The 22,865-nt window shown below is 37.4% G+C and overlaps 1 protein-coding gene across 2 annotated transcripts; it reads right to left on the bottom strand.

Annotated features, from left to right (window-relative positions):
* Window positions 1-254: 254 nt before the first annotated feature.
* Window positions 255-22,689, bottom strand: LOC149068536 (sialin-like). 2 transcript variants are annotated; one of them, XM_089250943.1, is made up of 10 exons: window positions 22,363-22,689; window positions 16,712-16,929; window positions 14,198-14,428; window positions 13,830-14,013; window positions 13,319-13,446; window positions 12,215-12,361; window positions 11,978-12,110; window positions 9,078-9,233; window positions 5,202-5,287; window positions 255-767 (listed from the first exon to the last, which is right to left on the bottom strand). In XM_089250943.1, exons 1-10 carry the CDS (start codon window positions 22,466-22,468, stop codon window positions 543-545), a joined length of 1,614 nt encoding a protein of 537 aa, XP_089107069.1. In that variant the 5' UTR covers window positions 22,469-22,689; the 3' UTR covers window positions 255-542. The 2 variants fall into 2 exon arrangements, with proteins under 2 accessions (XP_089107069.1, XP_089107070.1); XM_089250944.1 differs by having other exon boundaries at window positions 255-727.
* Between the last annotated feature and the right edge of the window lie 176 nt (window positions 22,690-22,865).

Raw genomic sequence — 22,865 nt, 5'->3', positions numbered from 1 at the left:
AACTTCAATATAGACCTATCCAAACAGCATTTTTGACGTCTTGAAAACATCCTAAGGCCGAGATTACGCTATTAAAGTTTGATAAAAGATCTTTCACAAAAGTTGAAAAAAGCAACCAACAAGCGTATTGGTTACATTCGAGCGAATGTAACAAATAGGATATTGGTGGTTTTTAATGTTTTATAATAGATCTTTTATAAAACTTTTATAGTGCAATCCTGGCCTTAAACTAAATCTAATTTAAAGAATAGACATTTTGAGATCAAGTTTTATTTTTTCTCCAAATAAAATCACATGAAAGATGAACATTATGGACACTCGTAACGAAAATATGTACATGACTTACAGAGCGACGAGAGTAATAAATAACATGGATGGATCACAGACGTCTTTTGTTTTGCCATATGAGACATCCATTCGGATGATGGACTTGGAATTTAGTACGTTTTCGGACACTCAGTCAGTATACAAAATAATTTTATACTCGTGCATATTTTTCCATTACAAAGCTTATCGAGAGACTCCGGTGATGATATTTCTCCTCAAGGCAGCGCCCCATACTTGACGTTTGGTTTCTCAAACGAGCAGTTGATGACGTGAGATTCCTCTGTCAGCTTTTGCTTCACACATTCACTACCATCACCATTATTGGACGTCGACGCCCAAGGCTGCATTTCGGCTGAAGCCCAGACCGTGAAGACGATGGCTCCGAAGACATACAGCGCGGCTGAAATATAGAAAACTAAGCTCCATCTTTCGAATCGATCCTAGAAATAGCAGGAGTCTCATCAGAATTCAAATGAAATTTCTGTACATAAAAATAATGTTTTTCCCCCTATTTCCATGTTATGCTCTACTTTCATGATTACTAACTTCAACGCCAAGTTTGGCGAGTTTCTACTTTGCCAAAGTAGGGTGGAATCCTCAATAATGTAATGGGATATTCAACATCAGTACAACCGATAATATTAATAATGGGGTCTGAAAACCATTTTAGAAACCATCATTTCGGTTCTGGGTGGGTGTGTGTAAAAGGGCAGCTCTTGTATGGGTCTAGACTCTAGACGCTGCTCTAAGAAGGCGCTAAATCCAAGTTGAAAGGGGAAGAAAGTTTTGTTGACGAAGAAACGTGGTCAAGGGGCGCCAAAAATAGGTCCCCCGCAGGTAGATTTTTTCTGTAGCCAACCCTGTGTGTGTGCATAACTTCACTGCTGTAAAAAGTCAATATAAGGTTTATTAAAGCTGATAAATGCCTTTGTTAAATCATAGCACCAAGAAGATAACATTGGGGGTTGGGGTGTGGAGAGGAAAGTCATTGACTTTCAGTCCTATACAATTGCCAATATGTGGTAATGTGATCATGGTCATTGAACCCAGGCTCGACCACAAAAGGTGGTACAGTGGTGGTCGGGTCGGCAGAAATAGGCCTCCTATGGTTTTTCAACTTCGAAGCATGTGAGCCAGTCTCCTATTTAAGGAAGTCTCTCCATGGCGAGTAATCAGGCCAACAAAATTTAAAATTTACGCATAATACGTAGCCTTCAGGCAATAGATTTGTTGCTTCTGAGTTTGAAAGCGAGAAGGCAGAACAACGCTCACACAGCACTTATTGGCATGTAGCGATTCAATTTAGAATGTTTATGATGTGCATGTGTGGTTTAGTAGGGAGAGTCTTGTAGGATGCATCGGTGCTTATTAAATTAACGATAGGCTTTTCTTGTGGCAATTTTTTTCAAAGATAATTTAAGGTAATAACACTGTTCTACAAAGGAAATGTTTTTATACGGAAATATCTGTTTCTATAGGTTTATGGTGTAGGAAATTCAAGTCTGAAAATATAAATTCGCTAACAGGCACAGTTTTTTTAGTTATTTAACAATGTATAGCTAATATAACTGATACAGAGTAGTTATATATAATATATAAGCTATTACGGCCACACACAAAAATTACCGAGTACAGGCAAAGGGAACGAATTTTTCTTTCTTATTTGGGAAATGACAACATGATGACGTTCCGCAATGATGTTTGGGGCTTAATGAATACTTTGGTTTGATACGCATTCATCAGCAATTGGTTCAATTGCTGGTGAATGCGTATAAAGATATAGCCTATGATACAACATGCCCCAAAAAAGTGCATTTCCTAGATTCACATCTGCATTATTTTCCCGAGAACTGCAGTGATGTTCCCGACGAAAATGGTGAAAGGTTTCACAAAGACATAATGACCATAGAAAAGTGGCATAAAGGGGAAAGAAAAGGGAAATAGATTCCTGCAAAATGCTTGCTGACTATTGCTCGAACATCGTTTGAGAGAGCAAAAGTGATCACACAAGAGAGAGAAAAAAATAAGCCTGTAACACTCTTGGGGAAAACATAAATTTGTTGATATTTTCTATCAGTAAATAAGTTTTTTTTTCATAAAATATTTGTTCTAGTTCATAGACCTGTATTTTTCTGGTTTTGTTTTATTTGGAATGTTTGAATACAATTTTAAAAGTGCCTAGAATAGCGATTGTTACATAATATTTTGCCCGTATAGATACACATCATAGGGGGAAAAAGTAAAAACATATCTAAAATTGTCTGTAACTTGAAAACTACGCCTGACATAGAGAAACGAATTACAGATTTGAATTCAGAGGCAGATTTCGATACGAATCACGACTGGTATCCTTAGGAAAACGATCTTTTTTCTACTTGTAGAAGAACAGTGTGATTTTCCAAACATTACACTGATGCCGTTGTTAGTTGGTGCGATGAACCGAGCACTGAGCTCTCGTCTTGGTCTCTACTTAGGTAGAGACATTGATCAGTCAATGGCAAAATGATTGCTTAAAATCAACCCTCATCAGTGATTTCTCTCTTTTTTGTATTATATAAAACCCTAGTTCTGGTATGGTAAAATAAACATATGAACATTTTACATGACATAAAATACTGTATCAAGTGTTGGAAGTCAAGTGAGTAGTCCTGAACACATTTTAAAGATAAATAAAAAAAAAAATTAATGAATTGATACAAAACAAAGTGCGATCTGCATAAAAATAATCATCAAAGCGTCTTTTTTTTGTTGAATAATAAGAAATGAAAAATTTCATTCGGAGATGGTGCTGTATCACGAAAAACACGACATTAACAGTGCATACTAATTGTTTATACAGGGTGTCCCGTAAATGCTAATGCGGCCTTTATCTCATCAGCCGTTTGTCGTAGAGCTATGATTCCAATTTAAAAATTGCTCAACAGGCGTTCAAAAATTATCCTGTACCAGTTTCAAGAGTGAGAATACAGTGTGTCACAAAATAAAAAAATTTAAATTTTTATACGGTCTCCTTGCTGTCTAACTTCGAATTAGAAAATTGTTACCCCGTTTCTTCTGGGGTCAACGAAAAAAACCTCATGTTTTAACTGCAATATTCACTGAGATATTTTAATTCAAAATCGGATGAAAGTTTCGAAATAACAGCAAAAACTAACGCACACAACACTCGTTTCCCTCATTTATGCGGTCCTTTCCCAACTTTTCTCCGATTTTTGAATTCGAATATGTCTGCGAATATTGTAGTTGAAAACGTAGGATCTCTTTCGTTGGACTCAGAAAATGCAGGACAACCACTTTCTAATTGGAAGCTAAAGGTCAAGGAGCGCATAAAAATTAAGATTTTTTTTTCATTTTGTGAAACACTGTATCTTCACTCTTAAAACTGGTACAGGATAATTTTCGAACGCCTGTTGAGCAATTCTTAAATTGGAATCATACCTCTACGACAAACGGCTGATGAGATAAATGCCGCATTAGCACAACGTGGATAAGGTGTTGTAAAAAGATGTTACAACTTTTGTATATTGTGGCAATGTAAACCACTATAGTAATATTGTTTTGTTTAATATTTTAGTAGTGAGAATATTTCACGTAAAAAATATTCGCTAAATTGATTATTGGAAAGCATTGAAAGGTAGATAATGACCTTCCACTCTATTTTATTTTAGTCTAATATAATTGTCGGATGTTCAAAAAAGTCTCCATCAAATAATTCTGATGATATTGTGAGAATTTTCATTCATATACATTTGAACCTTTTCTGAATTGAAATATGCTGTAAACTTATGTGGTGGGTGCGGTAGCCCAGGTCGATAAGATACTCGCCCAAAGGATGTTTGGAGGCGTCGGGAGATCGATATCCGGTTCGTCCTTGTCAGAAACTTTCCTGACACAGGGGTACAACAAAAGCGGAAACATGACCACAGAAAAAGATTGCTACCGAGGGAAGCCTCACATCGAGGGATTAGCGCACCAATCTCTCGGTGGGTATGAAAAAGTTGCTGCCGTTCGGAATCGGCAATAAATTATAGGCCCCGGTCCAATTAACCCTCGTGTGCAGAAAATGACCGTGGTACGACAAAAATGATCAAAAGATGTGGTGACTTTTGCACACAAATGATGGTAGTTTAAATCACTTTAGTGAGATTGTATTATTAACGTAACATATATTGTAGATACTGAGAATATTTGTAACCTTTGAGATTTACGTATCGGAGAATGTATTGTAAATTGATATTGCAAAAGATGTTGCAACTTATGCAAATTGAGACAATATAAGTCAGTATTGTTATATCATATTATTTAATATTGCAGTGGTGAGAATATTTATGTAAATACATTCATTCAGTGAATTGATTATTGTAAAGTATCGAAAGGCACACATAAATTATAATATAAATGCTCCGAAAATTAATATAACCATTTTGTAACCTCTCACCATAGCTTATTTTTGTCAAATGCTTACTGTTTCAGAAATGGAAGGTTCAGTTTCAGTTTCCGTCAACGTCAAAATTGGCAAGTTTTCACTTTACCAGAATGGGGAGAAATCACCAATAATGCTACGAAATATCTGGCCGTTACTGCAACGCTTTACAGTCGAATATAAACAGGAATAAGCCAACAAATTTGGAACCGTGTCCCGTATAAACCGTCCGATCATTTGATGTAATGAAAGTATGTATAACTCGTAAATCTTCATCAGTCACAAGTCGGATATTTCAATATATATACACCGTCTTAACAATAAAAAATATTTTTTTCTTGTGGAGAACAATGATTTCTGGCAAAAACGAAAATAGCAAACCCGAGTAGTCATGTGTAAGAAAGAGACACAACGAAACAAATACCCAACGTGAATTATTCATGGCACTTACTCCGTTCTCTAGTATGAGTCCAGCAGCCAAAGGCGAGAGAATACCGGCGCTGCAACCCATGCTGTTCACGAAACCAAATATCGTACCTAGGAATACAAATGTGGACAGAAGGCATATATTACTTGAATAAATTTGTCAGGTAAATTTATATTTCAATGCGATATAAAAACATACAGAAAAATAGACCATTACGTGATATTATCTCATATGAGAGATGGTCTTTCGGTTTCATTGCCATGAACAGATGAACTGGTGATATTTCTGGGTATTTGGGTCACTAAAAGTTCAAACCAACTTCGTTGGTTAAGCGAAAAATGCCGCATTCTTCGACAGTGAAAGTTTCTTAAACTCCTGCAGCTGAAATGATTTGGATAAGATCATGATACAGACCAAAGTTTTCCAAACTTTTCTCTTGTACCAACCTCCTCCTCCCGCCCCTTATCACAAAAAAAATTTCTCATCGCCCTCCCTCATCGCTCCTGAGCGATCTTTTAGGATCCTATTTTCAGTGGTTCCCAAATTTTTCGAACAGCGACCTCGTTTTGACAAGTAATTTATCGGCGAACCCCCTTACATGGTGTGACCATGTGTCCCGTCCCGTTTTCAGGGACATATATTCCCGATTTTGTTTGTAAATGTGCTGTATCAAAACCCTTTTCTCTCTATCTGATCCAAATTGCGTAATAAGTGATGAGTAAAATCGAATTATTTTCTGAATATTTAGTATTAGTATATATTAATGCTGTATTTTGGTTATATTTGACATCCATATTTTTTATGGGCATCTTTTTCAGGGCCTTTGTGTTTGTATATTTGTATTAGTTGGCAGTTCTGTTTTATTATGAAATTGGACGGGTAGGGAGGTGCATGTTCCTTGATTTTGATATACAGGGCGTCCATAATTAAAAGACCCTATTTTGAAATAGCCTACAGGAGACCCAGTCATCAGAAAATTGTGAAATTTTGTGGAGGACTTCATGAAGTGATGGGAATCTGTTTCGGGGGGGGGGGCATTAGTTGCAAATGTCGTCACCAGAAGGCGTTTCACTTCGAATACCTGTAGTAAACATGTACATTTATGTGATGTCACGCAGCAGCTGTTATAAAACATAGAAACATTCGAAGACATCTTGTTTGTGAAGAGAATGTGTTTGCTGCTCACAATGACGATAATTTACGAGATTGCGCTTTCTTGATCAAATTGTTTTACCAGAACAGCAATTCCGCAGTAACTGCTCTACGGAAATATCGGAATTGGAAGAGGATTCGAAAAGGTCCAGTAAATGTTAAAACCTTCGGAGCATGATAACGAAATTTGAAACCACAGGGTCGTTGGCTGTTCTTCCTGGAAGAGGAAGAAAAGTCGTTTCTATATACGCGGTACAGGAGATTCCGCTTCAGGTGGAAGAGGACAGGGCTTCAAATTCTCGAGGTAGCACTAGTGTCAGGAGTGTAGCACAGGCGTGTGGATAGGCCACGCTCAACTGTCCGTAAGATCATGCGGAATATCCTCCGATATTATCCGTACAAACTTTCACTTGTGCAGCGGTTCCTTCCACATGATTATGAGGCTCGACTCCGTTTCTCACTGCAGTTTTGTAGCTCGCGTTGAGGTCGATTCATAATGACCCTGGAATATCCTCTGGACATACAAAGCGCATTTTCACTTCAATGGTGCAGTCAATACTCACAACTGCAGAATTTGGGGACCAGAAAATCCGCACGCTATCTCAGAGGTTCTGTTGCATTCACCAAAAGTGATGGAATGGTGTGAATTTGCTGCATTATTTATTCTCGGTCCCTACTTCTACGAGGAGGTAACTTTCTACATATCCAGTGACATGTTCGATCACCGGGAAGCGATAGGCATTGCTGTTACAGAACGAAATTGTTCCGGCTCTGCAAGCACGTCACTGCCTTGCAGACACAATCTTTATGCAGGACGGAGCTCCTCCACACATTGCCGTGTGTGTTAAGAATGTTCTTAAAACACATTTTACTGAAGAAGTTGTTATCCACCGGCACTTCCCTAATCTATGGCCTCCCGGATCCCCGGACTTTAATCCATGAAATTTTTGACTTTGGGGGCATTTGGAACGTCGTCGTGACAATCCAAGAACTTTACCTGATCTTAACGGCAACATTTCACGCCACGTGCTGAACGTTTCCCCGCACACACTTCGGTCAGTTGTGGAACAGGCCATCTTGCGATTTCACATGGCATTTTCAAATGCCATGTGAAATCGCAAGATGGCCTGTTGACGTGCATTTGAAAATGATGGCCATCATGTGAAACATGTTTTGTTGCAGTAAAAATTTTAAAAGTGTTTAACGATTGTTAAAATCATAAATGTTTGCCTAAACGTGCATTTTCTTAATAAAATGCCCTCTGGTGGCGACATGTGCAACTAATCTCCCCCCTCCCCCCCTGAAACAAATTCCGATGACTTCATGAAGTCCTCACAATTTTCTGATGACTGGTTTCGCCTGTAGGCTACTTTAAAATAGGGTATTTTAACTATTTACGTCCTGAATATACAATGTGATTCAGTAAGAATAATCAAATTTCAAAATGATTTTTCTCCTTGAAACCGACTATTAATAGTATTATTCATAATATGTTGGCATTTCACCCTTTATATTAGCATATTACTTGCCATTCTGTTTTTTTAATTACAAAAATACCTATACAATTTCGAAATCAGATGATTCTCTCTGAGTCATCCTGTGCATAAGTATTAACTTCATATATTGATTACAAATAGAATTTTATAAAATTACATTATATGATACATAGTAAGTAGCTCAGTTGAGTAAAGGTTTTCTTTACATATTTTTCTTTACGTTGCGAAAAATAAAAATAAATTTTTTATTTGGATACGTTTATGTTTGAGGATCTTTCGCGACCCCTTAAGGGGTCGAGATCCACACTTTGGGAATCAAACTTTGGGCAAATGATAAAAATAATATTTCCAGAATTGAGGGGATGAAAATTCACAATTAATTGAAGAAATAGTTTGAGAATATTGGTGAAAGCCTTCAATAATGTATGGGGTGATCTGTTTGATTCGAGGCTCTGGGTCCCTTTGGCCCACAAGTTGAAACAAGAATGATTTAAAAGTCAGCCGGGAAAAAAATCTATTTTTTGCCCCCACCCTAAGATTTTAAACGGAAAAAAATGAGGTGCATTTGGTGTCCTGGTTCAACGTTCTTACCTTCTCCTGGTTACAGTTTTTGGTGGACTCTTCTTTCGTGATACGAATGAAGTTTTTACACACGTGAAGTAATTTAGTAGACAAGTAATTTATTAGTTAGTTTATTATTATATGTTAGTTTAATATTTAGTTTAGTAGACAAGTCGTCAAGTACAAAATCTGTTGCAATGGGAGAAACGAAGTAATGATTGTTCATTGATAATACAGGGTTGCGCTCACTGGCACTTGAGCATGGGGCCTACCTTACCAAAAAACTCAACCGGATTCTATCTATGTCTGCTTGACAACTAAATCACTTGTCAACTTGACAATTGAACCAATGTAAACGGCCCTTAACGTCTGCATACACTTTAAAGTATTTGACGATTTGAAATTTTACAACAGCTCTGTTCTGGCTTGCTGATTATCTTCATCATCAGAACTACCCATGTCTGCAGCCATTTGAGGTGACTACCGATCCATCGATGGCGCATTCATTTCCCTCCATCAACTCATTCGTGGCAGTAAATTGCTATATAGCGATATGGCCGGAGTTTGGTGTTTGGTAAAGTAGCCATCTCTAACCCGGAATGCACAATGTTGCGTTGTGAGACTTGGGGTCAAGTTAGAGGCAATGCTTAGTATTGGAATGATGTGGTAATGAGATTTAGTTTTTAAATACCTGCGTGTTGAGGCGCTATGTCTGTGACAACGGATACGTGGCCACCACCGCATAATCCCAGTAGAGCCATTGCCAAAGTCAGCAAGGATATAGCCGCCTTTCTGTTGCATTCTACGTATGGTATCATCGCCGTGCAGATCGCTGGACCCAACATAGCTGTCGGCATTAAGAAAAAAAAAAGTTCATGAATGCAAGTGACATTAAAAACAATGAGTCATACATGAGAACAACAAAGTTTTGAAATTGGATTTCTTGAAAACGTCAATTTTGTACACAACTTTTTGCTACATATAAAGGGTGATTCTGGACTCTACTGGCCAAAAAAAGAGGCATGATAGCACTGTGCTATCATGCCTCTTTTTTTTTGGAGGATGATGTCATTCTCCGCTATCTATACAAAGGTTTTTAACAGCTGGCTGACGCGAAGCTATATTTAGGAAAGAGAAAATTCAACTACCCTCTTGCGGGGAATCGAACTAATGTCCTTTCACTTTGCGGGTGAACGCAATAGACTACAAAGGCAACGAATATCTCAATCTTTCCTTGGATCCTTCCTCAATCTTTCCGTGGTGTGCACTGAACGCGACCATACATGGACGGTCGGATCTAACTCAAGCCAGAGCTCACTCTCGCTCTCTCTTTCCTAAATATATCTTCGCATCAGCCAGCTGTTAAAAACGTTCGGATGAATAGCGGAGAGTGACATCATCCTGGAATAAGACGGCATCTGGTGGTAATGTCAGCAATTGTGAGCTTTAGCCTGAGTTAGGTCCGACCGTTCATGTACGGCCGCGTTCAGTGCACACGGGCCCCAAGGATAGATTGAGATATTTTTTGCCTAGTGATCTAGGGAGTGGGATTGATTCCCCGCAAGGGCAGTTGAATTTTCCCTCTTTTTTAAATTTATTTCCGCATCAGCCAGCTGTCAAAAACCTTCGTGTGATAGCACTGTACTTATCAGGACAAACACTTTTTGCTACGGAACTCGAGATCAGTTGCAAAAAGATCAAAATCGAAAAACCTATGATTGACCGAGTGAGACTTGTCCCTTTTAGTGGATTGAGCCCAATCGACCTGTGGGTTTGGCCTGCTCGCTAACTTCCGAGGTCAGCTCAAAATATTCGTGTACGTAGACATCTGCGGACTTCCTTGAAGATCTCATCGTACGAACTCTTTTTTACTGCGGACAAGATTCTAAGATCTCGCAGCATGAATTCACGAGAGGTGGCGAAAATCCTTCATTCGATCATATAATCAGGGACAACAACGTCATTTGAGCCGCCTCCTTTTCCCATGTAATGGACTATTGACGCAAATTGTTCCTTTCTTTCCTGAGTTGGACTTTCGTATGTTACGTACTGTATCCCCGACAGATTGAGTCGATTTCAACCCCGAGTTCTACACAAGCGATTGTTTGTTCTTAATCACCCTTCTTATTTTTCATTTGTATACGGTTTCTAAAAATGGAGTCCCAAGCCAATATAAACATGCCAACACAGCGATAAGGTGAAAAAAATTGTATGAAATTACAAAAAATTTGAAAAAATATTCCAAAAATATATTTTATTTTTAATGTTTTGACGAATATCGCATTTAAAAATATGAATTTTTTACCAAAATGACTTTTCAAAGGCGGCTCTAAATTTCACTAGTTGGAAGTTATAGCATTAAGGACTGTGTAAAAAGTTAATTTTTTATATATTTTTTTTGTATATGTGTGTGACCCTTTAAAAACATTACAACATTTTAAGAAACCGCGTGTCATTTAAAAACTTTTTGTAATTGGAAGTATAAGTACTAAAGCCAACGGTTGCAGAGACAGTCTTATGGACAAACAATTTGAAACACCCTGTAGTAAAACCTCTCTTTTGCGGACACGGGCGGGACAAAAAAATTATCCATAAAAGAGGGAGTCAACCGTAAAAAATAAGGGGTTCTTATTGAAGCCTTTAAAACAGTGGTTCTCTTAATCTTTTTTCCATCCTTTACCCCCAGTGCGGTGCGACATACGCACCCCCTTAGATAATGCGTTTTCTGTCTGTCAGAAAAAACTTAGTTTTTCGTAATTAATTATATTAATTATCCATTAATTAATTTCTGTAAACCTTTTTACTTATTATTCAATGCGGTTTTCGGTTCATGTTTAATTTTGGCTTCCTTTTTTTAATGATTCAATATCTCTAAACTAAAAAAAAAGTTATCATTTTAACATTTTTCAAAATTTGGGAAAGATATACAATGACTAGTTCTTCACTTATTGATTCCAGCCAGGACGATGTGTCGGGGGGGGGGGGCGGATTTAAATTTCTTTAAATCATCCCGTATTTTACGGGACGGACAAATTTTCTCATACTATTCGGCTCTTAAGAGGGGTGGTCGTTCCTGTACCCCCTGCTGAATTCGCACCTGAGCGAAGGCGGCCATTTTCAGCTGTGAACGGAACGGAGCCAGCCATCTTTAGCTGCGAATGAAGTCGAGCGTGATATCTTTAGCTGTGAATGAAGAGACAGGCGGATTCAAGGCAATTCGATTTTCAATGGTACAGCATTATTTTTTTAATAGAAAACATGTACAATTGCTAATCGAAAAAGAAACTTCTGCAACGCAAAGTTCGCTTGACGCATTTTCTGCAGACGAAAACTGAAATAATGTGTCAAAATGTCAGTATGATTAATATTTCTTGAAGAATAGACAAATACAATTTTTGCCATCATTTCAATTTTTCTGAATAATTAGTCAGCATGTATTTTTTTTGCATCTTGAACCCCCAAAAATACTCTCCCCGGTGCAGGCACTCCGGTTAAAAACCACTGATTTGAAATAAAAATCATCATTGCATCTGTGGGAGACTCATTAGAAAGGGTTTCACTGTGCGGAACTGAACAATTAATCGCGCTCACCAAACAATTGGAACGTTTTCCTCACTCTGGTCGGAGATGACTTTTTCTTTGATCTCAGGACGTCTGACACGTAACCGGACAGGAACAGAGTGACGCAAGAGCTCACGTAAACGAGGGAGTTCATCAGACCATTCTGTAACGAGATAATAATAGTGATCATCGTCCCCTGTGATACGTCAAACATTTTCTACAATACATAATATGCAAGGGAGGGGAAAAAGAGAAACTATAACATACTTTTTTAATCGGTACGTTCAGAACGTTCTCGAAATAAGCTGGAAGCTTAGTCAGTAACGTTGTCTGGCCCCAGCTGGCGGAGAATGAGACTATGGCTATCGACCACACTGGCATAGAGGTCAACATCTTGGTCCAGGGAACTGGTGACTGAGATTCGGAAGTGAGTATCAATGAAATACTAATACATATTGCTCACTATATAACAGAAATCAGCAAGCAATAAAACCAGAGCCGTCTTAACTGAACCATGGAAGGTGTCCGGGCAAAATGGTGTACTGGGGGGCCCCTTCTACCAGGTTTTAAGAACCACCTATATTACTCTTGAAAATCATGGTACCAGATCTTATTGTCATGGAGGTCCTCGAACGAAGCAGAGGCCCCGCGTCATTTGTCATGCCCAAAAAATTCACTGACAAACGATTCATCGCTTGGAAAATTCACCGACTACAGTTTGACATGAGTGAGCAAATAAGTCAGTGAATGAGCGATTGAGTTTGAATGAGTGAGAAAATAAATCTATGAATGACAACGAGACAGTGAGAAATTGAGAAAATGAGCAAGTCAGTGACCAAGTGAGAAAATGAGTGAGTGAATGAACAATTTAGTTAACAAGTGAGTGAGCAAGGGGTGAGAGAATGGGTGAGTAACCAACGGAGTGCGTAAATGAGCGAGTGAATGAGCGATTGAGAGAATGAGCAAGTCAGTGACTGAATAAAACTGGCCTAGAAATGAAGCTAGCTAGTAAGTTCGCTCTCGCTCACTCATTCGTTACGTTGCTCACTCTATGACTCACTCACTATATTTCACTTACTCTATATCACTCACTCACTAACTACTCTATCACTCGTCATTTCTCGTTAACTTATTTGCGCAATCGCTAGCTCAGGCCACTCATTCGTGTTGAACTGATGTTGCGGATGAATTTCCCCAGCGGTGAATTTTCCGTCAGTGAATTATTGATAGTTTTTTTCCTTGCGGTGAATTGCACGGTGGTGGATTTTTCTTAAATTGTGAACGGGTGGGCCGATGCGTCAAGACTGCCCTGAATAAAACTCACCCAGAGGGATATTAGAAAAGGAACAGATGCTATAGTTCGTACCTTACCGTTTGGTTGTTCGGGATTTTTCCTTTGTTAATGAGATCCATCTCGTCCTTGGATATTCTCGGATGCTGTGACGGTAGGCTGTACGCCAGGCAAGTCCAGAACACGAACCAAATACAACCCAAAGCACCTATCGATGTTATATATCGATGATATCAGCGACGTTTCAAACAGATTTTATAAATCAAGCGTGTGCACAATCTTTTCAGTCCGTGGGCCAGATATGCGCTATTTACGGCACCTTTACTTGCCTTTGACAATTTTTTTGGCAACATTAAATTTTTTTGGATAATTGGTGTACCCCGTACTTTTATGAAAAATATACGGTTGGCGAAGGCATTAAAATCGCTTTCTGTATATTGATATTTTTTTTACCGAAACTTTGACCAGCCGAATGAAACTCTTTGGAGGGCCGCATTTGGCCCGCGAACCGAAGGTTGTGCACCCCTGTTATAAACGAATCGTTCTTACGAGTGTTTTTCCTTAGAGAAGAACAACAATATGGAGACTTACCTAGAATATAGAAAACCGATGGCCAACCTCCAGCGAAGCCTGTATCACACAGGTAACCAGCCAATGGCATCGACAAAACCGTACCGACGTGGTCACCGACGAGGCACAATGCAATCATGGTGTTCTTCTCTCCGTCCGGTGCCCACCGGGCGAACATGGCGAACACGCTTGGTAGACAAACACCCTGCATTCGGGGGAATCGGACACAATCTTTTAGTACTAATATCTTTCCACTGATAATATTTAATCTTAGATCACGGGATCACCACGTGGTACAACACGGTGATGACGTGATTCCCACCCTCGGAACTTCCCCCTAAAAATCCCACGTTTAAGACACTATTTGAATTTTGACAAGAATAGCTCACATGTGCTAATCCCATTGAAACCCTTAAAACAACGATGAAAGCCACACCCATTTCGGCGGCTTTGGGCGTTGCCAGAGTCAGGAGAGACGCACTCATGATGGACAATCCGAGCAACCATTTGCCACCGAAGAGTTCTGCCAATCGGCCACCAATCATCTGCGTACACACGAAGCCATAGAAGTAGGCACCGAGTATAACGCCTTGGACTGCTGGGCTCCACGTGAACTTACCCTGCAAGAACAACAACAAAATAATACTATTAGCGATTATTATGATTCATAAAATACACAGGGTTTGCACAAATGAATGACACGATTTTAAAAATTTATATTTTCAAAACTGTTACACATAATTTTATCTGTGATACATAAAAATAAAGAAAAACATTCAAAGTTCTTTTTTAACATCGCTTAATAGATGGCAGCCCTTCAGTAAAACAAAGTGACTGAAATTGACTGAACCATTCTTTTTTCAGCTGAAAATTTCTAAATGCACGCTACACAGAAGTAGCGGAAACGACCCTCGCATATTCTAATGTGCAAAAACTTTCAACTCTTATTGTAACCATTTTCAGTTTAAGACACTGCGTTCTACGGAAGTGCTGCTATCAATTAGCAATAATGAAAAAATTTGGAATACTTTTCTGTAATTTTACGTATCACAGACTATATTATGCGTAATAGTTTTGAAAATATGAATTTTTAAAATCGTGTCATTCATTTGTGCAAACCCTGTGTATCCAATTTTCGATAAGAAACTGTTTTTCTTTGATTTTTAACTGCATCTTTTTCAGACCCGAGCATTAACTTTTGGGAATTTTCAAAGATGTTTTTGTATTTTTGAAACTAAAAAACAACATAAAAAACATAAATGTCAGCAAACCTTCATTTTTTTTTCAAATTCCTTTGTCAAATTTTAGAGCTTTATAAGTAAAGAAGTAATTCATCTCATACAATTTTTTTCAGCCAAGGTGACTATATTTGTATTCACATACAATTTTATTCCAGAATTTTGTTGCTAAATTTTATATGATACATCGTATTTTCCTGGAGGCGCTTTCCTCCTCGAAGAAATCCCGAAAACACATAAAGTTCAACTTTGAGTGCTGCCCTCTGATGTCAGCCCCGAAGTTTATATTCACCATATTTTTAATTCAAAACACAGACACTCCTTCAAGTCAGAGCTAATATATAACTCCCCGAGGTTAAAAAAATATATGCATATATACCCACAGTGATAAATTGCAACCACCACGTTTGTGGGTACAGCGTTTGAAAAAGGGTCAGTATAAACTTCAACAATAACATAGGCTACTTTAACCCTAGATAACCAATAAGTTTAGTTATCTAGGGTTAAAGTGTATTGACGATTGTCAGTAACATTTTTGACCGACCAAAAAACGATTTCACTAACAATTCCCAAAATAAGATTTTTCCCTTACAACAATGTACCTACCAACACAAATGATTTTATAATAATTCTCTTTGACCAACGATAAATTTACCAAAAATGTTCTTGTCGATATCTCTTCAAACGATTTTCCAGTGAACGATTGCTTTCACAACAATATGCTCCAACTAACGATTATTTTTTTACAATATTCTAGCGGACGATTGATTTCATAACAATACTCCAATAAATGATTTTTTTTTATAACAATACTTCAGTATACGATGCCTCTCGGAGTAAACGAGCCAGTAAACGAGTGTTAATAACAATGCTCCAATAAACAAGAACTTTCATATATAATAATGCTCCAATAAACAAGAACTTTCATATATAATAATGCTCCAATAAACAAGAACTTTCATATACAATAATGCTCCAGTAAACAATTCCTGCATTAACAGTGTTTTAGTTAATGGCTAACTTTCAAACAATTCTAGAAAACGATTGCTTCCATAACGATGCTGCAGTTGATCACTTTTCAAACAATGCTAGTAAACGATTGCTTTCAATGATAACCAGGGCCTGCTCTTCATGAGTTCGGACCCTGAGCAAATATGAATTTTTGGGGTCCCTTATTTTTAGTCTTCTTTGAAGCAGAGGCGTTCGCAGGTGAAGGGGGCATGTGGGCTATGCCTAAAATTCGAAAGGTAGCCAATTTTGGGGCTCTGAAAACTTGTGGGGCCCTGAGCATGTTTCCCGTTTGCCCATGCGAGAAACAGGCCCTGTTCATTAAAATGCTCCAGTTAATGATTACTTTTAAAACAATCCTAGTAAACGATTACATTCACTAGTTCATTTGACAATTGTTTTTCAACATTACTCCATTTAATGTTTTTCAGTGGATTCTTGGAAAGCGCCTTTGCTTAACTATTGCTTTCTTAAAAAGGAAACAATTTACGAGCATTCTTCAAGAATGCCTAAAGGTCAACACAGTTGTTGTTGTTTTTTTTTTTTTTCAGAAATTAAATAAAATCTCTCAAGATAATGCTCCATCATTTCCATATAATTCGCATTATTTGATTATTGCGAACGATATTTTGCATAAATTAGGAAGAAAACCGTTACCGTTTGATAAAGTTCATCAGTTGAATTGTAGCCTGTAGATGATGCAGACGTGCAAACCGGAAGGCTTCCTCGACGCGTACCGTTCGTACCGGCCGTACTAGTAGCAGTATGGTTGACCATCGCTACGATCGTTACGCTGAGGCAGACCCTGTGAGCGAATTCAAGGCTCATGCCCCAGAATGCGAGAAGAGACAGTACGTATCTAGCCGGAAAATAGCCTAAATCAAATAAGAGAAATAATTAACGTATACTTACTTATTTACCGAACACGGCCAGGCTCTGTCGCTTGCACAATTTAAGGGGTGTCAAGAACTCTCAAGACGATTTCGAAAAAAAATAACTGAAAAAATATTGCATTTTAAAGCAAAAAAATGCCAAAAAAAAAAATCATCGCATCAATTCGAAAATATTTTCTTCTCAAGAGAACTGAAATATAGTGTAAATGTATACAAGAAAAAAAAAAAACTTTAAACGCGATTTTCTCAGATTATAGTTTTTGAGCTTGTCCGTAAGATTTAAAAAACAAATTCATCAAAATTTATGAAAATTTGCCGAAATTTTTATTCGACATGTGATTGTCAAATCAACCTCCGATCCGATTTAGCTATACGTAGAAAAAAAAAACAGTGGAATATTCAGGTTTTTGAAATTCATCTTTTACCCCGCCCCCAACTTTGAAAATTCATCAAATTCCAACGAATGGTCGGATAGATATCCAAGTTCGAGATTAATTTTACTAACACATGTCATATAAATATAACCGCACAAAATTTCAGAAATGTCGGCGCTGTTGCTTGTTTTTTAATCTTACGCACAAACTATCAAACTGCAATCTGAGAAAATCGCGTTTAAAGCATTTTTTCTTGTATACGTTTACGCTGTAATCCATTTTTTTATTTTTCACTTTTAGAAGAAAAAATTGATGGATTGATACGAAATTATTGCATTTGGTTTTCGTCAAAATAAAATATTTCTCAGTCATTTGTGAAAAATTGACTTTTGGAGCCGTGACACCCCTTAAGCAGATTGCCCCGGCAGGCGTGTCCGAAAATATCTTATTTATTTTTACGCAGCATTTATAGCCAGCAAGAAGATACATATAGATAAGATATATATAGATTAATATACAGGGGTTGGACAAAATAATGTGAACACCTGTGCAAAAAACAACACTCGAGGATACGTCCGCCCTCTTGTGTGGAAGAGTTCCACTTAGTGGGCAATAATGTGCACACATCAGTCTAGTCGTAGCAGTGATAGCGTTAGGATGCGATGTATATTGGGGCGTTAAAACTTCGTTACGGCTGACCTCACAGATTTCGAAAGAGGCATGATTGTTGGAGCCCGTCCTGCCGGGGCCACAGTAATGAAAACGGTCACCCTTGTTGGTGTCGGGAGAAGTACTGTGTCGATGGTAATGATAGCCTATAGCAAACAGAGAAAGACATCATCTACCAAGCATAACAGTGGCTGAAAGTCGAAGATGGCTGATAGACCCAGAAGGGTTTTGAAGTGGACTGTGTGTGTCCAAAAGCACAAGATAACAGCATCCCAGATCTACAGGAAGGTGTGTCGACAAAAACTATCCGCCGGGAACTGCATGCAGCAAGCATGCAAGGTAGAGCCACTATTCCAAAATCATTGATGACACCATGCAATGCCTTGAAACGACGAACATGGTGACACAAACATAAGAATTAAACACAGCAATGGGAGAATGCCATCTGCTCAGACGAATCGTCGTTCACATTATTCCAGATTAACGGACGTGTTTACGTTTGGAGAACACCAGCAAAAGCCCATGACGTTGATTGTCTCCTTCCTACTGTTAAGCATGGTGGGGGATCAGTGATGCTGTGGGGCGCAATGTCTCACCGTGGTCTCGGCCCACTTGTTGTCCTGGTTGGGCGGGTTAATGCAGTGATTTATGTAACTATTCTGACCGACCATCTTCATCGAATGGTGCAATATTTGTTCCCTGATTCTCGACCTGTGTTCCAAGAAGATAATTCGCCCGTTCACACTGCTGGAATTGTCGGAGACTGACTTGATGAACACCATGATGAACTGCAACACCTCATGTGGCCCACTCGGTCCCCTTACCTTAATATAATTGAACCTTTGTGGGGTATTTTGCAGGCAAAAATGTGCAGTAGGTTTCCACTTCCAAAGACACATTCTGAATTAGTGACCTTTTTGCAGGACGAGTGGCTACGTATCCCTGTGACTGTTGTGCATGACTTGTATTTGTCCATCCCACGACGGATACAAGCTGTAATTAATGCAAAAGGAGGGCCAACAGCCTATTAATAAAGATTTTGTCTCATTTCACAGGTGTACATATTATTTTGTCCAACCCCTGTATATAAAACCTGCTAAACTGAAAAGCATAATAATTTGTGCAGAAGGATTGAAAAATACAGGGCATGTGCACTTATAAACTACATGTACACAAAACATACAACATAATAAAACAGAAATGTGAAGCAGAACATGTGTGAAAGCTAAAATGCTACAGCTATGTGATTGCTGAATATATTTTGTAAAAAACGGACCGAGAACGAACAGGCTGTGTCGCTTACGCGATATAAGCTCATTGCCCCGGTGGGCGTGGTCGTACCGGAGAAAATACCGAGTTATAAGAAGAAAAAATAATAATTGGGGTCCCTATCATGGGACCTAAAGGATCCCCAAGTCATTTATTCGCATTCATATACGTACCATAATAAAACAATAAGTGCGAAATCAGACATATAACGAAGAGAATCTGATTATAAAGTAATGCGTTCGGGGCCCTATTTTAGGATACCTAGAGAGCCCTTAGACCAGTGTTTCCGAACTTTAAATCCCCTGACATCAGTCAAACCGGGCCGTGAGTGATTCACCGTTTAATTTTTATCCACTTATTTCACTTTAGTCATTTGTATGAAAAAGCTTTCCACTCTCAGAAACGAAATCAACCGGGCCCCGGACTTCCAAATGTTGAGAAACACTGCCTTGGACAATATGCACTCAAAAATACGATATTCAAAGTAATATTTACTAGTATAAATATATACACAAAAGCGCGAGACTATACAAAATAAATAAGCAAAAAATAAATGGAGGTGCCCTGGCGTGGGACCTAAAACACCCCGAGTCATGTACAATCAGATACAATTTCAAAAACCATGTGCGAGGTCAGGCACAACAAAAATAATCAGGTAAAACAGGGAGTTCGGTAATCCCTTTGACAATTTGCATTCAAATCAAATCAAATTATTCATTTACAACATACAGAGATTTAGATTAGTTTAAACAAAACAAACATATTTATCATCCAGAGGCGGTGATGCCTGTACGGATGATTGAAAATTTACATGATAATTAATGAATAAAATATATAAAAACATACGACATGAACAGAAACATTAAAAGATACACATATACAACATAAAAGAGACAAAATTATCGCTGTCAAATAAAAAAATACGTAAAGATAAAAAAAATCAAGAACGAAAAAACATACACAACACAAAAAAGACAAAGTTCTTAATGCATGGCGAGAAATGTAAAACAAAACAAAACATTATAGATAAAAAATATATGAGGAAAAAAAATGAAACTCAAACACAAACAAGAACAAATTTTTTTTTAATTGAAAAAATACACATAACTAAAGTGGCAAAGCTAAATTGAATAAATTTTATTTTGCTCCTCCTAAAGGTCAAAATAAGAGTCTACATCGTCTATTGAAATTAATAATTTGAATAAAGATTTTTTAAATGCCGCGTGTGTGGGTATATTTTGTATTTCTAGTGGTAGGGAATTATATAATTTCGGAGCTAAATAATAAAAATGTTTACGAAAAATTTCTTTCCTAAAAGTAGGAATACGGTAAATCATATGAGGTCTACGCTCGGAAACATTATCTTTTAAACTGCATAAGCCTTTATTACGGTTTAAGAACAGAATAATACGAAAAAGAGCATTATGGCGTAAAGAAAGTAGATTAAGATTTCTAAAAATTGTAGAAGAATGAGGCTGACCCCGATTCAAAGTTTTGAAAACTCTTTTTTGTATTAAAAATAAAGGCAATAAATTAGTTTTATAATCATCACCCCATATAATTACACCATAATTTATAAGTGAATAAAACCAAGCATAGTAAAGGTCTTTTAAGAAATTAGCGGAAACTTTCTTAATTATATAATAAAAATTATATAAAACAAAACGAAGTTTTTTAAGTAGTTCATGAACATGAGATTTCCATTTTAAATTGCTGTCTACATTTAAACCCAAGTATTTAATACTATTTACTTCTTGAATTGCATCGCAATGACAATGAGGTTGAAAATCACAAGCGAGGGTATGAAATTTTAGATTAAGATGTAAATCAGATTGCATAAGATTGAAATTAACGTATTTTGTCTTCTGTAAATTCAATTTTAAATCATTAGCATAGAACCATTTTTGAATTAATATTAGATCGTGGTTAATAGGATTCTTAAGGCTGTCAAGATCATCACATGAATACATTAAAACAGAATCATCGGCATAAGTGATCATGGAACCGTCAAATTCTAAATTACAAAGATCATTAATGAAAATCAGAAAAAAGTAAAGGACCCAATTTAGATCCTTGTGGTGCTCCTCTATTTATATGGACATAATTACTGAAATTATCCTGTATTTTGACTCTTTGTTCTCTATTATATAAATATGAAGTGAACCAATTTAAAATATGACCCCGAATACCAGCTGAATTAAGTTTTTGAATGAGAATATAAGGGTTCACATTGTCAAAAGCCTTTGAAATATCTAAAAATATTGCAACAGTAAATTTGTTCTTGTCAATACCATTATAAATAAATTTCGAAAAGACCAAAAGGGCATTTTCAGCACCTCGTCCTTTGAAAAAAATTCACAGAATACAAAAAATTATATATTCTAATTGAAAGAATTTTTTCAATAAGTTTAGAAAAAATCGGTACAATTGAGATAGGCCTATAATTCAGCAGAGAATTTTTATCTCCAGCTTTAAAAACAGGAGTAATAGTGGCTCGTTTCAGTGACTCAGGAAATACAGCAAGTTGAAATGAGGTATTTATGAACTTTGTGATAAATGCGACATTATTTGCAGCAAACTCTTTAATCAAGTAAATATTAATTCCATCGTAATCATACGAATTAGTTTTAGAAAAAGAATTTAAAGTGCTATGTACCTCAAGATCGACTACATCAAAAAAGGCAAAGGAATTCATGGTAGGCGCAAGGTATTTTTTAAAATCACCATTGTTACCAAATAAAGACGTATTGTAGCTTATATGATCAAAGTGGGTTTTGAATTGATTTGCAAGTTCTAGAGTATCAGTAGAATCTGGCAACACAATAGCTTTATTTTGTTTTTTCACAATGCTGTTAATAAATTCCCATTTCTTTTACATTCCATTTCATATGCAATATATATATATATATTTATTTAACAGAAAAACATTTGGGGCGGGGGGGTCCAGGTCCCCCGATAGGGCCAATCTGCATAATTTATTAACGTATTCTAATTTTTGAAATTTGGCGAAAAAATTCGAAAAATAACAATGAAAAACAAGAATAAAAACACGCGCAAACCAGAGAGAAATTCTCGTTTTGGTGAGTATGGGATGAGCACTTACCAGAAATGCCGCGTATTTTGAAATGGACATCGTCGATGGGATTAGTCGAATCCGAAGACGAATCGTAAGAGACGTAAAAGAAATTCGGCCTGGCTAAATACGGCATTTGTGGTTGGCGTAGAAACGATATTATTATTTTATCTTCTATTTTAAAATAGTCTTTTTCTTTTCTATCTTTTTAGTGATATCTTCGCTGTTAAAAAACATAAGAAGGAAATGCCAGCTCTTATTTTTACAGAGAAATGCGGTGTCACAAGATTAACTTCGGCTGCAACTGAAGAGACTATGATTTGTGTGTTTGTTTTTATCTAAATGACTAAAGTACGCAGTCCTTGAATATCTCTGTAACGTTTTATGTAATCTGTGTGTGGCCCTGGTTCCCCGCCCCCCCCTCCGATAAAAGAACCTCGTCGAATTTTCTGTGACGTTGTTTATTGTCTCTTTTTTTCTCCCAAAAAAACCGAGGATTACCCTTTGCGTACAGAGGGTAACGTCCTTTTTGG

The sequence above is a fragment of the Pholcus phalangioides genome, unplaced genomic scaffold (genome assembly GCF_987345545.1).
Source record: "Pholcus phalangioides strain wild (caught in Gottingen) unplaced genomic scaffold, Ppha-v1.0 ptg000024l_1, whole genome shotgun sequence".
NCBI lineage: Eukaryota > Metazoa > Arthropoda > Arachnida > Araneae > Pholcidae > Pholcus > Pholcus phalangioides.
The sequence above is the reverse complement of the archived record's forward strand: the minus strand, read 5'-3'. Positions and strand labels throughout refer to the sequence as shown.